The following is an 18667-nucleotide window of genomic DNA, read 5'->3' as shown; positions in this document are numbered from 1 at the left end:
AAAATGGATGCAGGCTTAGTCAGGAATTTACATTGGAAGCAGGTTTCCCTAAGGAAATAAATATATTGGTTAGGTGGATTTAGGGGTAAAAAAGCATGGCTCTTCCTCTTGGAATTTGGAATAAGGATTTCTTCCTATGTAAATGGTATCCAGTGCTTGCAATCCTGATTGCTCCATTTTTATCCCTTCGGTAAGACTGCTGCACTGCCTTAAGGATCACTAGTGATGTTGCTAGTGTCAGCCACTAATGTTTTAATGCCAGAAACATTTGAGGGAGATGGGGGAGACCGGTAGCATGTGGATAATGGGGAAAGAGAATACAGTCCTATTGGATTCTGCTTTTGGGTTGGTGCAGACCAGGAACCCTGCCTTCCAAAAAGTTAGTGGCAGGAGTTAGGAAATAGAAAACTCAGTTAAACAATTTCTGAAACAAACCTGGGGCTTCATTTGGACAGTGTGGCAAAACAATACACTGCAGCCTGTGAACTGTGAGTAAGTACCTCTGCATGTAGATCAGTCTCTGCCCTTTCTTGACAGCACTTGGGCCGATCAGTGTCTCCAGTGTCCGTGGTGCATATTCCCAAAACTAGTCCTGCTGTGGAGATGATCTCCTAGGTGTGGTCGTAGTGATTTATGGTTAGAAATACCATGCAACTCTACAGTATTAGAAACAAGGATGATGCATGGTAATCTAACTCTTAAAGTATTCTCAGAATACTTGGGAGAAGATCATGCATTCCTTGACCATGCAAAACTACTATGTCAGTCAGATCAGGCCTTAATTTTCACTTGTGCTGTTCTGAACACACTGATCAGGTGCAGTTCTAGTGAATCAGCACTGTGAACAGCTAGAAGCCTGGGAGAATCATTATGGGGCTTTTGCTTTGGTTTATAGTTCTCCTCCTTCCAGTGTTTGAACTTGCAGGGAATTCTTCACTTCTGAGGAAAGCAAAGGGAGAGAAATGGGGAGGGGATTGTCTTTTCCTTCCCCCTTTTTCTCCTCACCTGGTGAGTAGGTGGCTGTTTGGACTGCAGCATTCAGGTTTGCATGGTGGCGGGGCTGTATTCTGTGGATAAGGGGCTTAGTTGCCTGAGAAGGGATTAGCTTGTACTCTGTACATGTTCACATTTGCTCTTTCCAGGCACAGGGCAAAGAGAATAGAAACCCTCTGAAGTGCTGGAGCAAACACAGTGAAGCAGAGCAGTGCATTCTATTGTGAGCATAGAAAACTGGGGATGGATTCACCTTTAAATCTTTAAAGGCTGAGATTCACGATGTTTGAGAAGGGCTGGCATCTTGTCACACAGTGGCTTCTGTTCAGAGAGTAACTGTGCCTTTCTAGGCAAATAGAGATGTATTGAGTGGAAAGAGGCAAATAAACAGTTTTTTTTCAGAGAATAAATCTCAACTCCCAGTCACCTTGCTTGTTCGTGGACCCAGGAGCTTTAGCTGCATGAACATCAACTCCCAATTTATTTGAAAGTGCTGTGTTCCTAACCTTTTCTTATAGGAGCTTAAATGATGCTATTTATAAATTGCTGCTGCAGGCTCTTGGTAGCTATTGTTATGCAGTGGTTTTGTGTCCAAGACATCTGCAGTAGTGAGGTTTTTAAACTGTAGACAGGGTGAGAAGGGAAATGTTGTTGTTGTGGGTTTCGTGCCTCCCAAAGTAGGCAGGTAAAAGGTTAAGGCTTTGCACCAAAATTACTACCGATACACCTCACAAAAAACTGGTGTTTGAAAGTAATCTAGAGAATCTCTTCTGAAATCTCGACTAGCTGCTTCAATGTGTGATAGTCTAGCTGTTTTTGTCAAGCATGAATTGAGAGGCATGTGTCATTACAGCAAAGGTTTGTGATTTGTCCAAGCAATATCTTCTTCTTTCCTTCTTCCTCTCAGGAAAATTCTTGCTAGACTCTTCATTTATTTTACATTTGCCCCTCTCTCACCCCACCGAATTGATAACTGGCTAGCTCATGAAACAGTAGGTCATAATCGCTGGTGGTGATTGAAGGTGTTGTCCAAATGCTGCTTTCTCTCTGTCTTTGCAACCTGCAGCTCTGGTAAGTTGCCTGTTTTTTCAGACGTCCTACTGCTAGAGGTGGGAGTACAGGAGAGTTTATGGCTGGCTAAGGAACACAAACAGTATGGACAACCCTTTGATTTCTCTGCACTTTAAAAAGGGTCTAGATGTCAGATTAGCTTGTAGTGCTATTCAGACTAGTTGACTGGGTATATATTCTATCGCAGGACTCGAAGAACTAAAGGTGGCAGACTGGCAGATGCCAATGTATTTTAGGGTGACTGGGAATACGACTACTCCAGATGTCTGTCTTCCAGCAGCTGGAGAAAGAATATGTAATTGACCTCTGGCTCTGGCTTGTTCTAGGATGATTACAGAGAAATTCTGCTTGTTTAGCAAAGCTGGCCAACATGGACTGTTGATGTGAGGAGTGGATGCTACCACTTTTGTGCAAAGATGAAAATGTATAGCTTTTCAGACAGTGAAAGGTTCACTATGTCTAATCATTGAATCTCCTTTCAAATAAAGAGAACACAGTTGTGGCTGATAGCTGTCCTCCTACTTGAGAATAAGCTAACTCTGGACTATATAAGCACTCCAAATAACAACATTGCTAGACTTACTCATCTGTGAAGTATCTTCTTCCCAGAGAGCCAGTTGCTCCATGAGCTGCCTTTGTCGTTTCTGAATATTTAGGAAGCCTGGTGATCAGTCTTTCACTTTGTGGGCGTGAGTGTTTCTCTCACTTCAAGCCCTGCACCCTGAAGGCCTAATATTACAGTAGTTTTCCTCCTGGATAGGAAAACTGACTGAGACACACCAGGGGCGTAGTGAAGGCCCTGATGCAAAAATAGATTAGGGGGCCCCCCTTCCCAATTCTGAAATCCTCAAATGTTGCTTACCTTTACCAACATGGAAAATCAGAACGTATGTGTCTTGTCCATAAATACCCCAACACAATATGCAGGCTGTCTAAACGCAAGTTCTCTTTACAGGTTTATACAAAAATCTCACTGTTCAGTGAGCTAGTGCTAAATTTTATGGTGCAGGAGCTCTGCAGACATGATCTCAAGTTGGTAATTCTGTCAGTGTGAGTGTCTCCAAAATCTATCTTGTTTTGGATGTTTGAGTAAGGTAAAGCACCTGTATTCAAAACCTAACTAACGCTTTACCAGTACATTTTATCTAATGGAAAAATCTGTGCAACAGCAGTTGAGACTTCATACATTAGTAAATGTTGATACAATACGTATAAAACACCTGTAACTCAGCTTTTATGTGCTGAACTTCTAACTAAGTAGCAAAGCATATCCAAAGCACACATGTAGTAGGTCAAAAAGCCTTAGCGCGTGCGTCACCATTGTTCCTGCAGTTTCAAGTTGGTGCAGCTCTACTGGCACTAACTGGCACTACCGCTGTAAAAGATAGGGGAGTAATTCAGTGGGGAATCAAACCCCAAATCTTCATACCCACACCCACAATCTTGCCCATGGAACACTTGCCATTTGAGCACGAGCAGCATTTGCTTTGTGTTCACAAATCCATGTGGCTGGGCACTAAATGCAAACAAGTGGTGTCATAAATGTGGTCTCTGTCATAAAACCAAACAAGGATTCATACTGCCAAGTTATTTGAAAAAAAATTTTTAAACCACCACCTCCTCAGCACTTTTCAAAGATCCTGATATCCAATCCATTTTACATTATTATGGGTTGTCTGCTTACATTTTATAGAAATTTTACCTGACCTAGATAAAGAGCCAGCCCTCGCCAATATCTGACCTCTCTAAATACCTCTAAGATACGCTATTCAGGTAGGGTTTGATCCTGGCTTAATGAGGCACAGGTAACTGCTATGCTCCAGTTACTTTTGGGCCACTCCATAAACCCAGTTTGACTGGCTAAACACCATGGAAAATCATTGTCAGAGTTACATAGGCGCTAGAGTGCACCTGTGAATCTAGCCTACTTAGGAGAAGCACTTTGTAACAGAATAAAGAGATGAACTCTGATCAGGGGCTGCACTTGTCCACCACAACAGTACCTGGGTCCCCCTGACCCCTTGTGCAGGCCCTGCATCTTTTTGGATGAGCTCCTCACTGTTGAAGCAATGGCCATGGTCTGAATCCAGAGCAAGGGCCTGGGGGGACAGGCAAAGGCATAGTGTAGCAGGTGTAGTCTGAGCATCACCACAAGCAGCTCATGCTGCGGTGGGGTGCGGTTGGGGTAGGCGCAGGAGTGCTTCTGTGGGAACCCAGCTGGCTGGGGGCCACTTCCTGCCCTGCCTGCCTATAGGTAGACTGGCATAACTACAGATAACAAATAAATGTGTTAGCCTCTAAGGTGCCACAAGTACTCGTGTTCTTTTTATGGATACAGACTAACACGGCTGCTACTCTGAAACCTATAACTACGCTAGTGACTAAGGCAGATTGGGCTCCCATAACCTCCATGGGCTCTAATGTGACTAACTCATTGTAGCTCTGTCCCTGAGACACACTGAGCCTGTTCTTGCCGGGAGGAGTCATGCTGAGTGGTGCAAAGTATGTCTCCTTCACACTATGAGGTGTGGGAGTATTGAGCCCACAGTGCTCTGAGATTGGCAGGTCTGCTTATACTCAACCACAGACTATACCTCTTCAGAACCTTCCTGTGTTCTCCAATGCATATCTGGTTTGTGTAATAGAACAAATATTTATGTTCTAATGCAAAGAAAAGAAATTTTCCAGCAGATGGCAAATAGTGCCTCCATTTACACAGCCCAGTGGCCTCAAACACCCCTACCCCCCCCAACTGCTCCTACAAAACTTCAGGCAAATGCTTGCTAAGACACACTCTTCAAAAGTGGTTTCTAATTTTTTTTACCATTTTTGGGTGCCCAAGCTGAGTTGCCTTGAGCCCAGTTTTCAGATAATTTTACCTGGAGTTGTCAGCACTCTGCATCTGTGTTGACACTTAGAGGCTGCTTTAGATGGGCACCTGAAATCAGACTTCCCACAGTGGTGACTCCTACAGCTCTGTCCTGCAGGGCTGCCTGGATTCTGCTTCTTGCTGCAGGGGGTCACACACTCAGGTTTGGCCCAGCCCCCCCTCTGTCACAATGACAGGCTGCCAGTGGGGCCAAATTTGAGTGAGTGGCCCTGCAACCATAGAGGTCACAACACTTGGAGCAGGGAGCCACCCCCTGCCAGCCCCACAGGACAGGTGCCACTGCTATGGTACTCAGTGTACTTTTTTTAGCAGTTATTACATTAGTGTCTTATATAAATCTAGGTAAGAATATTTACTAAGACAGATTTTTTTTGGCTAGGATTCCCCAGTGGCATCCCCATTACTTTCTCTCTAATCTCCTCCAGCTGCCTTCCCCTGACCTGTGACAGCTCATTCTTTCTCACAGCTGGGACCAGAGCACAGCAACCCTTGCAGGCACTGAGCTTCCTTCCCTCCATTATGGTAGGAAAGGGAACAGACATGTTGTGAAACTTGCTTCTGTAAAAAGAACTTCTGTATTTCAGTGGTTTATTGACAAAGAACAGGATTGAATAGTTCTTCGTGGCGGTATAATTAATACCGTCTTTAGCCCACAGTGGATGTATGACAGACGTCTTGACTTGCAGACTTCAGTGGTATCTTTTAATTTTGAATTTCCTTTATCCTCCAGTCCTGATATTGAATGTCTTAATAGATTTCCTTCCCATGGAAGTTGCTGTCTCTTGGTGGGAGAAGGGCACTCATGTGAACATCTGCCTCCTTTGTCAGGGAAGCAAGAGACTAACCACTGCTCTAGTGCCCGCAGCTCTGGAACCCTCTGACGGCTTAGCGTATGTCTGTCTCTTACGCGGCTGGCTGCTCAACTGCCTAGAGTCAGTATTTATAAACTGAACAGAATACAGTAAAATTGGCTCAGGCACCTGGCTGTGCCCCCTTATTAAGTACAAAGTGTCCCCTACTGCTTAAGGGTGCTGTTTCTAGGCAGCTGACTCCTGCACTGATCAAGTCTGTTCTGGAGGAGTGACTCTAATGCAGCTGTGGTTTGCTGCAAAATAGTGGTCCTACAAAAACTGTAGGGATCAAATCTACACTGCTCCATTCTTAAGAATGGTCTAGAACGGACTCAATTTAGACGACAAAACAATCAGGAGACTTTGCACCCTCCCTGAGAACTGAGACAATCTGCTCAGAGTCTGTCTTCACCCCCGCCCCGGTCCGCAGCTACTTTCTTTGGCTACTAAACATGGGGTTGGCGGGGCTGATGTGTGTAGTGCAGTGACATGGCTCCAAGCTTCTTCTCACATAGGACATAGCCCTGGACTGTCAGCTTCTAGTTCGCTTTGCTCATGACTAACACTCATCCTGGAGTTACAGCTACTGTCAAAGATAAATTCCAGCAGGGGAGGAATCTGGAGGGTTTTCTCTGTATAATTACCAATTCCATTTACATGATGAAAATGCTTCTGTGGAAAAGCGTTCATGGGAATTGAATCTCTTTCCTGTACTAGGACTGTAAATGTCATTAGAATTGTATGCCTTTTGCCTCTTCCTGAAGCAATCAAGATGTAGGTCAGCTACTCCCTCTGTGGAAAACTCCTCAACTAAGGCTTTTACAGGCCAAGCCCTTCATAATTTATGAAGGCCCTGATTGCTGGGAAAATCCATGGGACTGACAGACTGGAAGCAGAGCAGCTGCATGAGTGTGTGATCTCTGCTTCTGTTTTCTGCGTGTGTGAGAACAAGTAGTGATGCAGTCAGGGCTAGATACGCTGTCCTGCTGGTCTTTTTTAACATGGTAAGACTAGGGAGAGGGGGCTATTTTTTTTTCTGCAGCAAAGGAGGAATTTATCTGAACTAGCAATCTGGAAGACAGCTTGGCATACTTGCCAGGACGGATCCATGTGCAAAAGTCCATTATCGCTCTTCTCCCACTGCCCATTCTTGGCTGCCTACTGTTCAGGATGTTTGTCCTTTTCTAAAAAGGTAAATGCTGGAAGGAGGAGGGTGTGCTTAATGTCCTTCAGTGACCTCTCTGCTGAATATAGCAGCAACACTGTCAGACTGGTTCTGAAGATTTTTGTTTGGAGTACTTCCTTCCTATACCACCATCAAACCTCCAGGGCAGTGGCTGTAACCCAGGGATTGGCAGAAAGTTGGTGGAGGGAAATTTAGATGTTCAGCTTGAATGCTAGCTAGAGACCTAAAAACACCCAATGAAACAAGTAAACATGGCATCTTGAGGGCCACCGTAGCTCCAGGAATCTTTCCCATCTTTGTGTGAAGGCCCAAAATCTGAAATGGGAACAAGAAGTTTAAAAAAACCACAAGAATTGCCATAATTTAGGCAACCTGTTGCCTAGGTTGACTCCATACCTTCCTTCCTTCTCTCTTCCTCACCCCCCCCCACACCCCATCCTACTGGGGACAGAACTGGGTGGATGGATTTTGGGTGAAGGAGGAATGGAAAGGGAAATCACTGAAAGTGTCTCTGGTGTGATTGCCTGATGGAAGCAAGGAGGTGTCTCTGACTTGGAGGAGATACCCGTCCCATTTCCATTGCTGTTCCTTGGTTACATGCTCTGCCTCCTTTCGGTTAATGGATTCCAAAAGAACTAATCATAGTTTTGACTGGAAAATGGGTCTGTGTGACCAGAGCCCAGGTTAGATATCAGTAAGAGTCTGAATGATCCCAAACTAAATTCTCGTGCTTAGAAAAAATAAAAAGTTGATTTTCAAAACTTGTGCCTCAGTGATTACAAGTCCCTGCTATCTTAATACCATAATCACCATTAGAAACCTTGATGCTGTGAGAGGACTGGTCAAAGTAGATGCTGATGCAGTTTTATATTTTAGAATAAAGGGGAGGGGTTAATAAGATGGGTCTAGAGCAAAGTAATTAGTGCACAGATGCCTGAGGCATGGGGTCTCTGTCTACACTGCAGCCTGTCTTACTGTTGTAATATCAGGATAACTTCTGTTGCTTGGGGGTGTGAATAAGACACCTGCCTGAGCGACATGAGATGTCAGTTTAAGTGCACAGCGCTACATTGGCAAGAGGAGCTCTCCCACCATAGCTTCTGCCACTCACAGGTGTGGGGTTTCTATGCTGATGGGAGAGCTCCCTCCTATTGGTATAGAGTGTCTTCACCAGACATGCTGCAGCGGTGCAGCTGCAGCTCTGTGGTATAGACATGGCCTAAGTAAGGCTTTTCAACAGAGTGTGAGAACGGGTTGGAATGTGGCACCTATTTAGCAGTGCACAGCAGTACCTCAGGGTAGTTCTTTGGGGGGAGGGAGAATTTGGCTAGATGATTATAATCCAGATAGCCCATGGTGAGGTTTGAATTCTGTTTGCCCTGCAACTAACTCTCATAGCTGGGCCATAAACTACTCTTTTCCTACCCCTAACAAAAGGGTGCATGTCACTCAGCCTAGAGGCGCTGAACAGAGCCCACAGTTACACTTGTAGCATATCAAATCTGATTTTCAGGGTCACCAAATCAGTTCCTTATATCTTTCCATCTGTCCTAGTGAATAGGGATAGTGTCATTACCCCAGAGCTGAAAGCATGCTGCTCTCCTCCTGAGGGAAATCCTGGTGGGAGGGTAGGAGTGCTGGAAGAAACAACAGTAACTTGCATAGATAAACTCTTGCTGTAAACCAGCCCTTCCTTGCTCTTCTGTCCACAGCGCCGGCATCGCTGTTGGCTTCTATGGAAATGGGGAGACCAGTGACGGCATCCACCGGTTGACATACTCACTGCGACATGCAAACCGCACGGTGGCTGGGGTCCAAGACCGGGTAAGTACAGGGAAGGACTGTAGCAAGGAATTGAGGTGTGTGAGACAGATGTTTCCATCTGCATCTGTCTGTCCTTCTTTTGTTAGTCTCTGAATTGAGAAGTGTTTGCCACAATTTCCATTAATGGGGAGTTAATTTCTTCAGTCTAATTTGCTTTGATATTTTTAGAAGCAATAGAAACATGCTAAATGAAGAAGTGTTCTCTCACGATTGTGTGTGGTTTAAAAACAGCTTCTCATTAGCACTCCTCCGCCTGCAGAAGAGGTGCCAGGCCAAAAGCAGAGAACAGTAGCTCTGTAGTAAATGGTACTGTTAATAAATATGATGGTTTGCCATATTGTGCTTCAGGTATGCTGCCTCTAGGGGCTTTCATTTTGTTACTTCTCTGCAGCCTTGGTCTACCTATTGTTATCCCAACACCACAGTGGGCTTCCAGTGCACGCTGACTTGTGGCTTAAAAGGAAGCCTCTGCTTTGCAATCCATCCCAAAGTAAAGCAAAGGAGCCTGATTAAAAGCAGGGAAATAAGCTTATTCTCTTTCTTGCCCAGCCCTGGTGAATCTTTTCTAGGTTTATGGTGGTACTTTGTGGCTTACCTCCATCTTCAGTGCCAAATGAATCAGAAGTTGTGACTCCCTCATTGTAAGTTACCTGTGAAGATAAATGGTCCCAGAGTCTGGAAGAGCCTTGGTGCAGTAATCTGGAAATTTGTCTCTCACTTGTTGGCAGTGATAATCCCTATCTCCACCCTCCCTGGTTTTCTTCGTAGCCTGGCAGACTCTCTTGTAAATGGTTCTCTTCCCCCCCACACCCCACCCCCTTGTTCTTCTGTCTGATTCACAGGTGTTGGACACTGCAGTGGCCCTGAACCAAACCTTAGAGCCGAACCTGCTGATCCTTGAGGAGATGTTCATGAAACAGACTGATTACCTGCACATCATCCAGAAACTCCAGGGCCTCTTGGATGATTTGGTTAGGCAAACAACAGAGATCCCTTTCTGGAAGAATGAGGAACTGTCATTAGAGGAACTGGCTGTTCAGATTGATCTATATGACTGGTACAGGTGAGCAACATGTTGGCCTCTACCATTGTGACATCCATATGATGTGTGTGTTGGGCCATGATGGATGGATGCTAAAGCTTATGTCTTTCAGGTCAGATCAACTTGTAAAGATGTTTCCAGCTAGTTGATCTGTAGGTTGGTTATACATCAGCAGAGGTTTTAGATCTGTCTTTATTGGGGTTGTTTTCCTGAGCAAAAGTGTGCTGAGTCTTGGTAAAAACATTAGAACAGATGTGACTTGACTTAATCAGCAGATGGAGTGTTACTTTTGCAGGTAGAGTCCATTAAGTTGTGTTGCTCACACTCTGGTGCTGGCATGGGGTTAGCTTTTTCACTTTGCTGCCTCGCTCTCTGGACATTCTATAGATGAAGGCCTGCCACACTCTATAATGCAGTCACGATACAGAGGCCTTGTTATGCAGCTGCCGCTGGAGATGTGCAGAATTGACCATCGCTATTTGGGAGAGAAATGAATAGATACAGTCTGTACTCAGAGGTACTTCAGGAGTCCCCTCTGTCCAGAAGTGCTCTTATTATTCTTTAGGCAGAAATAGATCAAACTAAACTTCATGGACTATTGTTGTATTTACTCTTTCTGTATAGTGTCCAGCTGCATAGACCAGTTACCTTTTTTAAGTTTGAAGCATGTTATTGAACATCTTAATGCTTTGGTCACTCTTGCAAACACTTTCTCACACCTGTTTACCAGAGCTAGCTAGCTGAGGACACTAGACTAGTTATGTGATCTGAGTAGTGGAGTTCATCATTAGTAACTAGTAGTGAATTTTACTTGCTAGGCTTGACCGTGGTGGGGGAGAGCCAAGTGTTTTTTTCTCAAGACATGCTCGCCTCTGCTCTAGACACCAATTTTTGTCTTCAGACTATGTTTCCATATATTGCAGGTGGCTGGGATACCTGGGCCTACTTCTATTCCATGTACTGATCTGTTTGCTGGTGCTCTTTGGACTAATTAGAAATTCCAAGGCCATTCTCATTGGGTAAGTCCTGTCACTGAGACAGTTCTCAAGGAAATGCAGGTAGAGGATTAACAATAGCGAGTTGAGTCCTTCGGACTGTGCAGTTGGATCCATGCATGGGCTGCCGAGGAGTATTTGTAGAGTGCAATGATGGCTGATCGCATGCTTACCAATTCGAGTTAGCGCTGCAGAGCCTCTCTAAACTGACAGGGTTAGGACAACATCTGGGATACAGTCATAGGATTTTTTTTGCGGGGGCGGGGGGCAGAAGAACTCTATCTGTTTAACATCCAGCTTTAGTGTCAAAAAGACAAGGACGTTTATTCCTGAGAGTGCCTTGATTCCAATAGTTAGCACCGCAAACCTCTTTCTGGCTCACTTACCCAAGGCAGGAAAGCTGCAATGCATGGTACTGTCACCCCAATTGAAGACCCTCTCAAGATTTAAAATGGCCTTTTTTTAAAAGGAAGAATCCATTGATGCTCCAGATAGGTATATGGGGGTGGGGTTTAAACCTGGTGATTAATATTGTGCATGCAGTCTCCAGCCTTGCACCTTAACACACATCTTGGTAGTATGCCTGATTTGTCATATTACCTTTCCTCTGCCCTTGGCTGTGACACTTCAGCAGACATGAAACTGTTCACTGTGAAGGCCACTGAAACTGCTGCGAAGCAAGAGGGGTGGGTGGGGGAGGGGGGTGAGCGAGTGAGAGTAGAACTAGTCATGTGCATCAACTTTATTCACATGTACATTGCAGATATTTCCACCATGCTGGGGCATCATTTTAAAATAAAACTATATTCCCCCAGCCATCTTCTGACATGGTTTTCATCCTTGCATATTTGGCTAGGATCACACTGTATCTGTAAACATTATGGAAATTTGATACCATGATGGCCCCTTGGCCATGTTTATCACAGTGCCCTAGCATGGTAGTAATTGCAGTGTATATTCAGCCTTTAGTTACCTGCCAGATTACATACCTGGTATGTTATAAGGGACAAAATTGCAAATGTATGCACAGATGGTAAACCCACAGTTCAGATTAGAAACTCATTCTTTATTAGCTAGAGTCTCAAATTAAGGCATTCCCCAAAGGAAGTTCACAGAATAAAGAACTCGTGTTTTACAGCCACGCAAGATGGTGAAATGCCAGTTGTCGATCTTCTAGTCAAACTGTTACTGACCCAATCCCCTTCACTTACATTAAAACACCAAATGCTCCATAGTGAACTGATTGACTGAACATGTCAGTGTACAACGCCACCTTATCCATATGTCACAATACAGCAGAACCTTGTTAATATACAAATCTGATCGTTTTCACAACCACTCTGCCCAGAAGTGGAGCAAGACTCGGGCTGAATAGCAGAGTACGGTCCAGAGGTTGTGTATTGCTGAGCCTTCATTTCTTCTATGAAATAAGCCACACCGCATACTAATATAATGCAATGTATAATTAAAGCAAAACTTTTCAAAAAGTGGGATTTTTTGTATGCAATTCCCTTGATTTTGTTATGATTTGATGAATTGCAAAATGCAATAAACTATTTTGGCTCTTCTAGCCATTAATGAGGGTCTGATATCAGTACAACAAACTAATATAGCTTTTCCCTGGTTTACTATTCAGATGATCCTAATGCACTGGGTATTTAATTTACTTTAACAAAATATGGCAATGAATATCAAGGTAAAGATCTCAATCATGAACAGTTTTTTTTTTTCCTTTTTTATGAAACAGCCATTATATTCTGACTTCTTGTACACTGACTGTTAATTCCAGAGGCCTGGAATTTGGGATAACCGGTAGACTAGTTTGATTACTAATGCCACCTTTCCTCTTCATCCACCCTCTTCCCCAGATTATAATGGTACTGTTAATGTACATTTAGCGGCTTCTGCTCCTCCTCCAGCTATTGGAATATAATCATTCTGCTAGGATATCTCAACTAGTCCATTCTGGCCCAAAAGATGGAGCACATGGGTTGGGAATCTAGGTGTCAGGAGTCTACCCTCACTTGAAACTGGGCGGTTTCAAAGTGAGGACCCGCATGTCTTCCCCCCACCCCAAAATCCTAGGGTAGGTCTCCCCTTCGGCTGCCACCACCCGGTCAATTCCGTGGGCCGGGACACCCCTGTTTCCCCCCTTGGGAACACAGATCAATTCACAGAGGAGGAACCTCCCCCCTCCTCCCTCTCTCCAGCCTGCTCTGGAGACAGAGGTGCCTGGATTCAAACGCCTTGAATCTCTACACACAGGGAAGCAGCCCACTTCCCCCTCCCCTTCCCCTGAATTTCCCCAAGGGAAGGAATTAACCAAGTCCAAAGAAAAGAAAAGAATTTATTAAGAGAACAAAAGAAAATATAGAATCTCTATGAATCCAAGCTGGGCACTCATAGGGTATAACCTTGCTAAGTTCTGGAGAGAATCCTCTCTCTTTCTCAGTAAAAGCAATATCAGCAAACAGGAATAAAGCATTTCCTTTAGCAAACACACAATTGCAAATATAGAAATCAAACCATAAGACTAATTCGCCTTTCTAATTAATACTCACTATTAATTAGTAGAAACTACTCCAGGAGAACTTGGAGGCATGACTGTCTTCTGTTAGATCCAAAACCAGTTCTCACACAGACAAAGGCTTCCCTCCACAGAGATTTGAAAAAATCTTATCTCTGATTGGTCCTCTGGTCAGGTGGTCACCAGGTACTACATGTTAACCCTTTACAGGTAAAACAGACCTTAACCCTTAACTATCTGTTTATGACACGCCCCCCAAATCGCCAACAGTGGGAACTACTGGTGGTGATTTCCTCCTAGCACTGTAACATAAACAGATAAACAAAACACATGCACTATTACATATACTACTAAGTATGTAAACAACAAGATATTTGACACTGAAGAACACTTTGTATGCATTTGAGCGGACATACTTGGCATTGTCCTTGCCCATCCCCTCCCAGTGGAAGGAATGTTTTTAACCTGTTTTTGCTTTGTTGACCCCAGAATGGCCACTGGGATGTCAGGGCCCAAGCTTAAGAGCTTGTCCCAGTACTTAGTTGGAACTACCAACTGTCTTTGAGGATGCTGGCCTTCCTGGTGTCCACCAGAAAGAATGTCCTTATATAAAAGTCCTTGTTTTACAACAAACTGGAATTGGGTAGAAGAGCTGAGAGGCGGTGGGTTGCTGCGTGCCGCCGCCCAAGCTTTCTTAAGGCTGTCATCGGCTTCCTGCTCAGTCTGGAACTGTTCCCTTGAGGTGGGAGACACCAGTTCCTCTGGGAGCGATGTAGGTGATGAGGTTGTTTTCATTGACTGTGGACCGCTCTCCGCTGGTGCACAAGGTGATATTTCAGGCTGTGGCTGAGCCTCTTGGGTAGAGTTGTCTGCTGCTTCTGCCAGTTTAGGCCCGTTGGCGCCCCCTGGCGGTGGAGTTGCAAGCGCTGGCGTCAGTGCTGGCGCTGGTTCTGCCGCTGGTTGCTTTTCCAGTTCCGGTCCTGGGACTGGATGTACTATGGCTGCTGTAGTTGTTGGCATGGGATCCGGTTCCACCACCTCTGTCTGGGTCTCTGGTAACACAGACAGGGTCCTGGTGGATGGCTCAGGAACAGGGATGGGAGTGCCTGCTTGTTTGGCCTGGCCGCGGGTGACCACTCCCCCCCTCTTGGCCAGCTGCACATGGTTGGCCAAGTCTTCCCCCAGTAGCATGGGGATGGAATAATTGTAATAGACAGCAAAAGTTCTCTTTCCTGACCAGTCCTTGTACTGGTCTTCAGGGATGCTGTACCCATGGCAGGTCCTTTTAACCTTTTTGAAGAAGGCCTTAGTGTCCTCACCTGCCATGTAGGTGGGAAATTTCTTGGGATGGGGAACAGTGCCTTCTGGTGCTGGCCACACCCCTCTGCAGTCAGTGAATTTTATGTGTGGCTTGCTGGTGTTGCTTTTTGGTGCTGGCCACACCCCTCTGCAGTCAGTGAATTTTATGTGTGGCTTGCTGGTGTTGCTTTTTGGTGCTGGCCACACCCCTTTGCAGTCAGGGAATTGGTTTCCCCAATTCCTAACCCTCTCTATTCCCGAGAGACTGAATAGAAAAGAAACAAAACCTTTTCATTTGCAAATGTGTAGTTGCTGTTTGCTGATATACTGAGAAGACCCAAAAAACTGGTTTGTCCTGTTTCTAGCACTTGCTAAGTACCTCACAGTGGGGGTCCTTTCTAACAAGCCTCCTAGAAAAACCTGCACTTCTTTCCTAGCTGTTTTTAAGCAGACAGAAAGAAAAAAAGGAGAAAAAAGAAAAGAAGAAGGAAAAAAATCCTTTTCTAACACAGCCTGTTAGAAAACCTTATGCCTCAGCTAAACCCAGCTGAAAATCTGTTTCCAAGAAAAACAATCTTCCTAATAAGCCCAGCTGAGCGGCTGGTGCTACTTAGTACCTGCAGAAAAGTGTAGTAAATCCTCTCGGAGATTTGTATTGCCTGGCTCCAGAGGATTTGAAAGACACAGGGAAAAAAAATCTGGCTGGAGGGTTTGTGTCTCCCCCCCCAAACCTGTTTTCCCTGTTGGATGGGAATGTACTTTGTCGAGCACTTCCCCCCACCTTAGGAATCCTGAGTGATACCTGATATCACAAAGGAAGGACACACCTCTAGGGAAGAGTTTTTCCTCAGCATAGCCAGCAGAGAAAAAAACCTCCTCCCAACCCTGAAAACTGCTTGAAACTTGCCTTTTCCTCAAGCTGCCTCAAGCAACCAGAAGAAAACTGTTTCCAACAAAGCCTGCTGGAACTAAATTGCCTCCAGCCAACCTGGCTGAAACTGTAAACTGCCTCTGCTCTGAGTTGCTGTACTCAGCAGCCCAGCTGAAAGGCTGCTGCTAACAATACCCCTGAGAAAAATCTGGTCTATTCCTCAGGAATTTGTGTTCTCCTGTCTTCTGATCCTTTCAAAAGACACAGGGAGAAAAAAAAAACCTGGCTGGAGGGTTTCTCTCTCCAACCCCCAAACCTGCTTTTCCTGTTGGATGGGAATGTACTTTGGCGAGAACTTCCCCCCACCTCAGGAATCCTGAGTGGTACCTCGTATCACAATGGACGCAAGTACTGTAACAGAAAGCCCTGCAAAAAACTGAAAATACTTGTAACCCTGAAACTGCCTCAGAGTGCCTCTGGTAGAAAAGCCTTGCCTCTCTCTCTGGGTCCGAAACACCACTGCCACCATGTCAGGAGTCTACCCTCACTTGAAACTGGGCGGTTTCAAAGTGAGGACCCGCATGTCTTCCCCCCACCCCAAAATCCTAGGGTAGGTCTCCCCTTCGGCTGCCACCACCCGGTCAATTCCGTGGGCCGGGACACCCCTGTTTCCCCCCTTGGGAACACAGATCAATTCACAGAGGAGGAACCTCCCCCCTCCTCCCTCTCTCCAGCCTGCTCTGGAGACAGAGGTGCCTGGATTCAAACGCCTTGAATCTCTACACACAGGGAAGCAGCCCACTTCCCCCTCCCCTTCCCCTGAATTTCCCCAAGGGAAGGAATTAACCAAGTCCAAAGAAAAGAAAAGAATTTATTAAGAGAACAAAAGAAAATATAGAATCTCTATGAATCCAAGCTGGGCACTCATAGGGTATAACCTTGCTAAGTTCTGGAGAGAATCCTCTCTCTTTCTCAGTAAAAGCAATATCAGCAAACAGGAATAAAGCATTTCCTTTAGCAAACACACAATTGCAAATATAGAAATCAAACCATAAGACTAATTCGCCTTTCTAATTAATACTCACTATTAATTAGTAGAAACTACTCCAGGAGAACTTGGAGGCATGACTGTCTTCTGTTAGATCCAAAACCAGTTCTCACACAGACAAAGGCTTCCCTCCACAGAGATTTGAAAAAATCTTATCTCTGATTGGTCCTCTGGTCAGGTGGTCACCAGGTACTACATGTTAACCCTTTACAGGTAAAACAGACCTTAACCCTTAACTATCTGTTTATGACACTAGGTTTCTCTTAAACTGGGAGAACTGATGGGTTTTTTGGAGGTGTGAAAGTATCTCTTGCTAGAGGGTTTGTATCTTACCAAAGAGAAGGTTTAGGGGTTAATTACAGTTTATACATATCTATGTAGGGAACAAATATTTGTTCCTAAGCTCTTCAGTCTAGCAGAGAAAGGCATAACTCAATCCAATGGCTGGAAGTTGAAGCTAGACACATTCAGTTTGGAAATAAGGTGTAAACTTGTAACAGTGTGAGTAATTAGCCATTGGAACAATTTACTCAGGGTCCTGCTGGAGTCTTCATCACGGGCAAATTTAAAACCAAAGTTGGATGTTTTTCTAAGAGAGAGATGCTCTAGTTCCCAAAATATTTACTCTTGAAAGTTCTAGGGCCTGTGTTATACAGGAGGTCAGACTAGAGGATCACAATGATCCCTTCTGGCCAAGGAATCTATGAATCTAGCATGTAATAGATGTTAACTCTTTTCTGACTGAGCTGTGGGCTGATACACTGTGCGTTGGATCTTATTTCCTTTGCTTCTCTGAGTACTTGACACCAGGAAGACTAGGAATTGACTGACTGTGGTGGAGCCCACTAGCTTTGTTTGGGGGTGGAACATCAGGACCATATGTAAGGAATGAATTTCAGAACTCCCTTTTGCCATCCACAAGCACCATGCTGAAAAGCTGCCCAGCAGTGTCTGAATGCTGACTGCCCAATTTATTTCAGAAATCTTATTCAGATTTTTACTATTTAGATCAAAAGTCCTGTTGTCTGTCATTTTCAAAGAGCAGTGGAAAATCTATGATGCTGCAAAACGGTCTGACTAGGTAGGTTAGGTGAAGGGCAGTACTTGGATAGATCAGAGGAGGATTTGGAAAATCTAATAGGACAGCTTGGGAAGGGGGTGATATCTAAAACGTGGAGTAACTTTCCAGGTAGATCTGGTCTCTTCCCCATCCCCTATTTACTTCCACTAGCAAGTTTAAAGACCAGTAATGAAGGGGGTGGTGGGAGGGGGAAGGGGCTTTTTGTGGGATCCAGTCATGCCTGTTAGTGTGTAACACTGGACATGCCTCCCTTGCTTGTATCCTCTCTACTTTAGGAATTCAAATACTTTTACATCCTTGTTCTCATGAGATGCCAGATTAGCATTATTTAAAACAGCAGTCTTCTCCCCAAAGAGTAGATCCAGCACAGATGACAGGAATACAAACATCTCCTTGCCAATGTGCTTCTAAGGGCTGCTTCTAGTCTCTGTGCCCATTTAATCCTTGATTGCCTTGCTGTCGGTGTCCTGCTAGGAACTGGATAGAGGCCTGTGGGGGGGAGGCTTCCAATCAAATGTTGTTCAGTGGCCTGTATCCTCTTAGATTTACTACTTTTGGTTACTATGGCCCTGGACTGCTTCGTTCTTAGTGTAAGTAATGCGTGCTGGTATGCAGGGTTTTGTATTCCAAATACAATTTGTATACAAGACGCTAGGACTGTCTCTTTCACATTGCTAATTACACAAATGAAAACTGGTTATTACTTTTGAATTCCAAGAAGCCCTTGTTTAAAGCATTTGGGTGTTTGAATTGGAGCCAATATATCAGCCATCTTATCTCTCTTGTTCCTTTTGCAGGGTGTGTCTTCTAGGGGTGCTTGCTCTAATTGTCAGTTGGGGATCCTTGGGTCTGGAGTTGGCTGTTGCAGTGGTAAGTGGCTCTGGTCCAATTTTCCCACACCCCACACTGCAGATTTATTGGGCACATGAATAAATGACTCCCAGTGCTTGTGTCTTCACAGGACTTCTGGTTTTCAGTAGCTGTTCTAG

The 18667-nt window shown here is 44.7% G+C and overlaps 1 protein-coding gene across 1 annotated transcript in view; it reads left to right on the top strand.

Annotated features, from left to right (window-relative positions):
- TTYH3 (tweety family member 3) overlaps positions 1-18667 on the top strand; it is a 105006-nt gene that overhangs the window by 55152 nt on the left and 31187 nt on the right. Inside the window, exons 3-6 of the mRNA XM_044980682.1 lie at positions 8704-8815; positions 9658-9878; positions 10781-10876; positions 18476-18548. Coding sequence (XP_044836617.1) covers positions 8704-8815; positions 9658-9878; positions 10781-10876; positions 18476-18548 — 502 coding nt within the window. The remainder of the gene's footprint in view (positions 1-8703; positions 8816-9657; positions 9879-10780; positions 10877-18475; positions 18549-18667) is intronic.

Source organism: Mauremys mutica, chromosome 11, assembly GCF_020497125.1.
Source record: "Mauremys mutica isolate MM-2020 ecotype Southern chromosome 11, ASM2049712v1, whole genome shotgun sequence".
In the NCBI taxonomy this organism is placed as follows: Eukaryota; Metazoa; Chordata; order Testudines; family Geoemydidae; genus Mauremys; species Mauremys mutica.
Note: the sequence above shows the minus strand (reverse complement) of the source record. Positions and strands in the feature narration are given on the sequence as shown.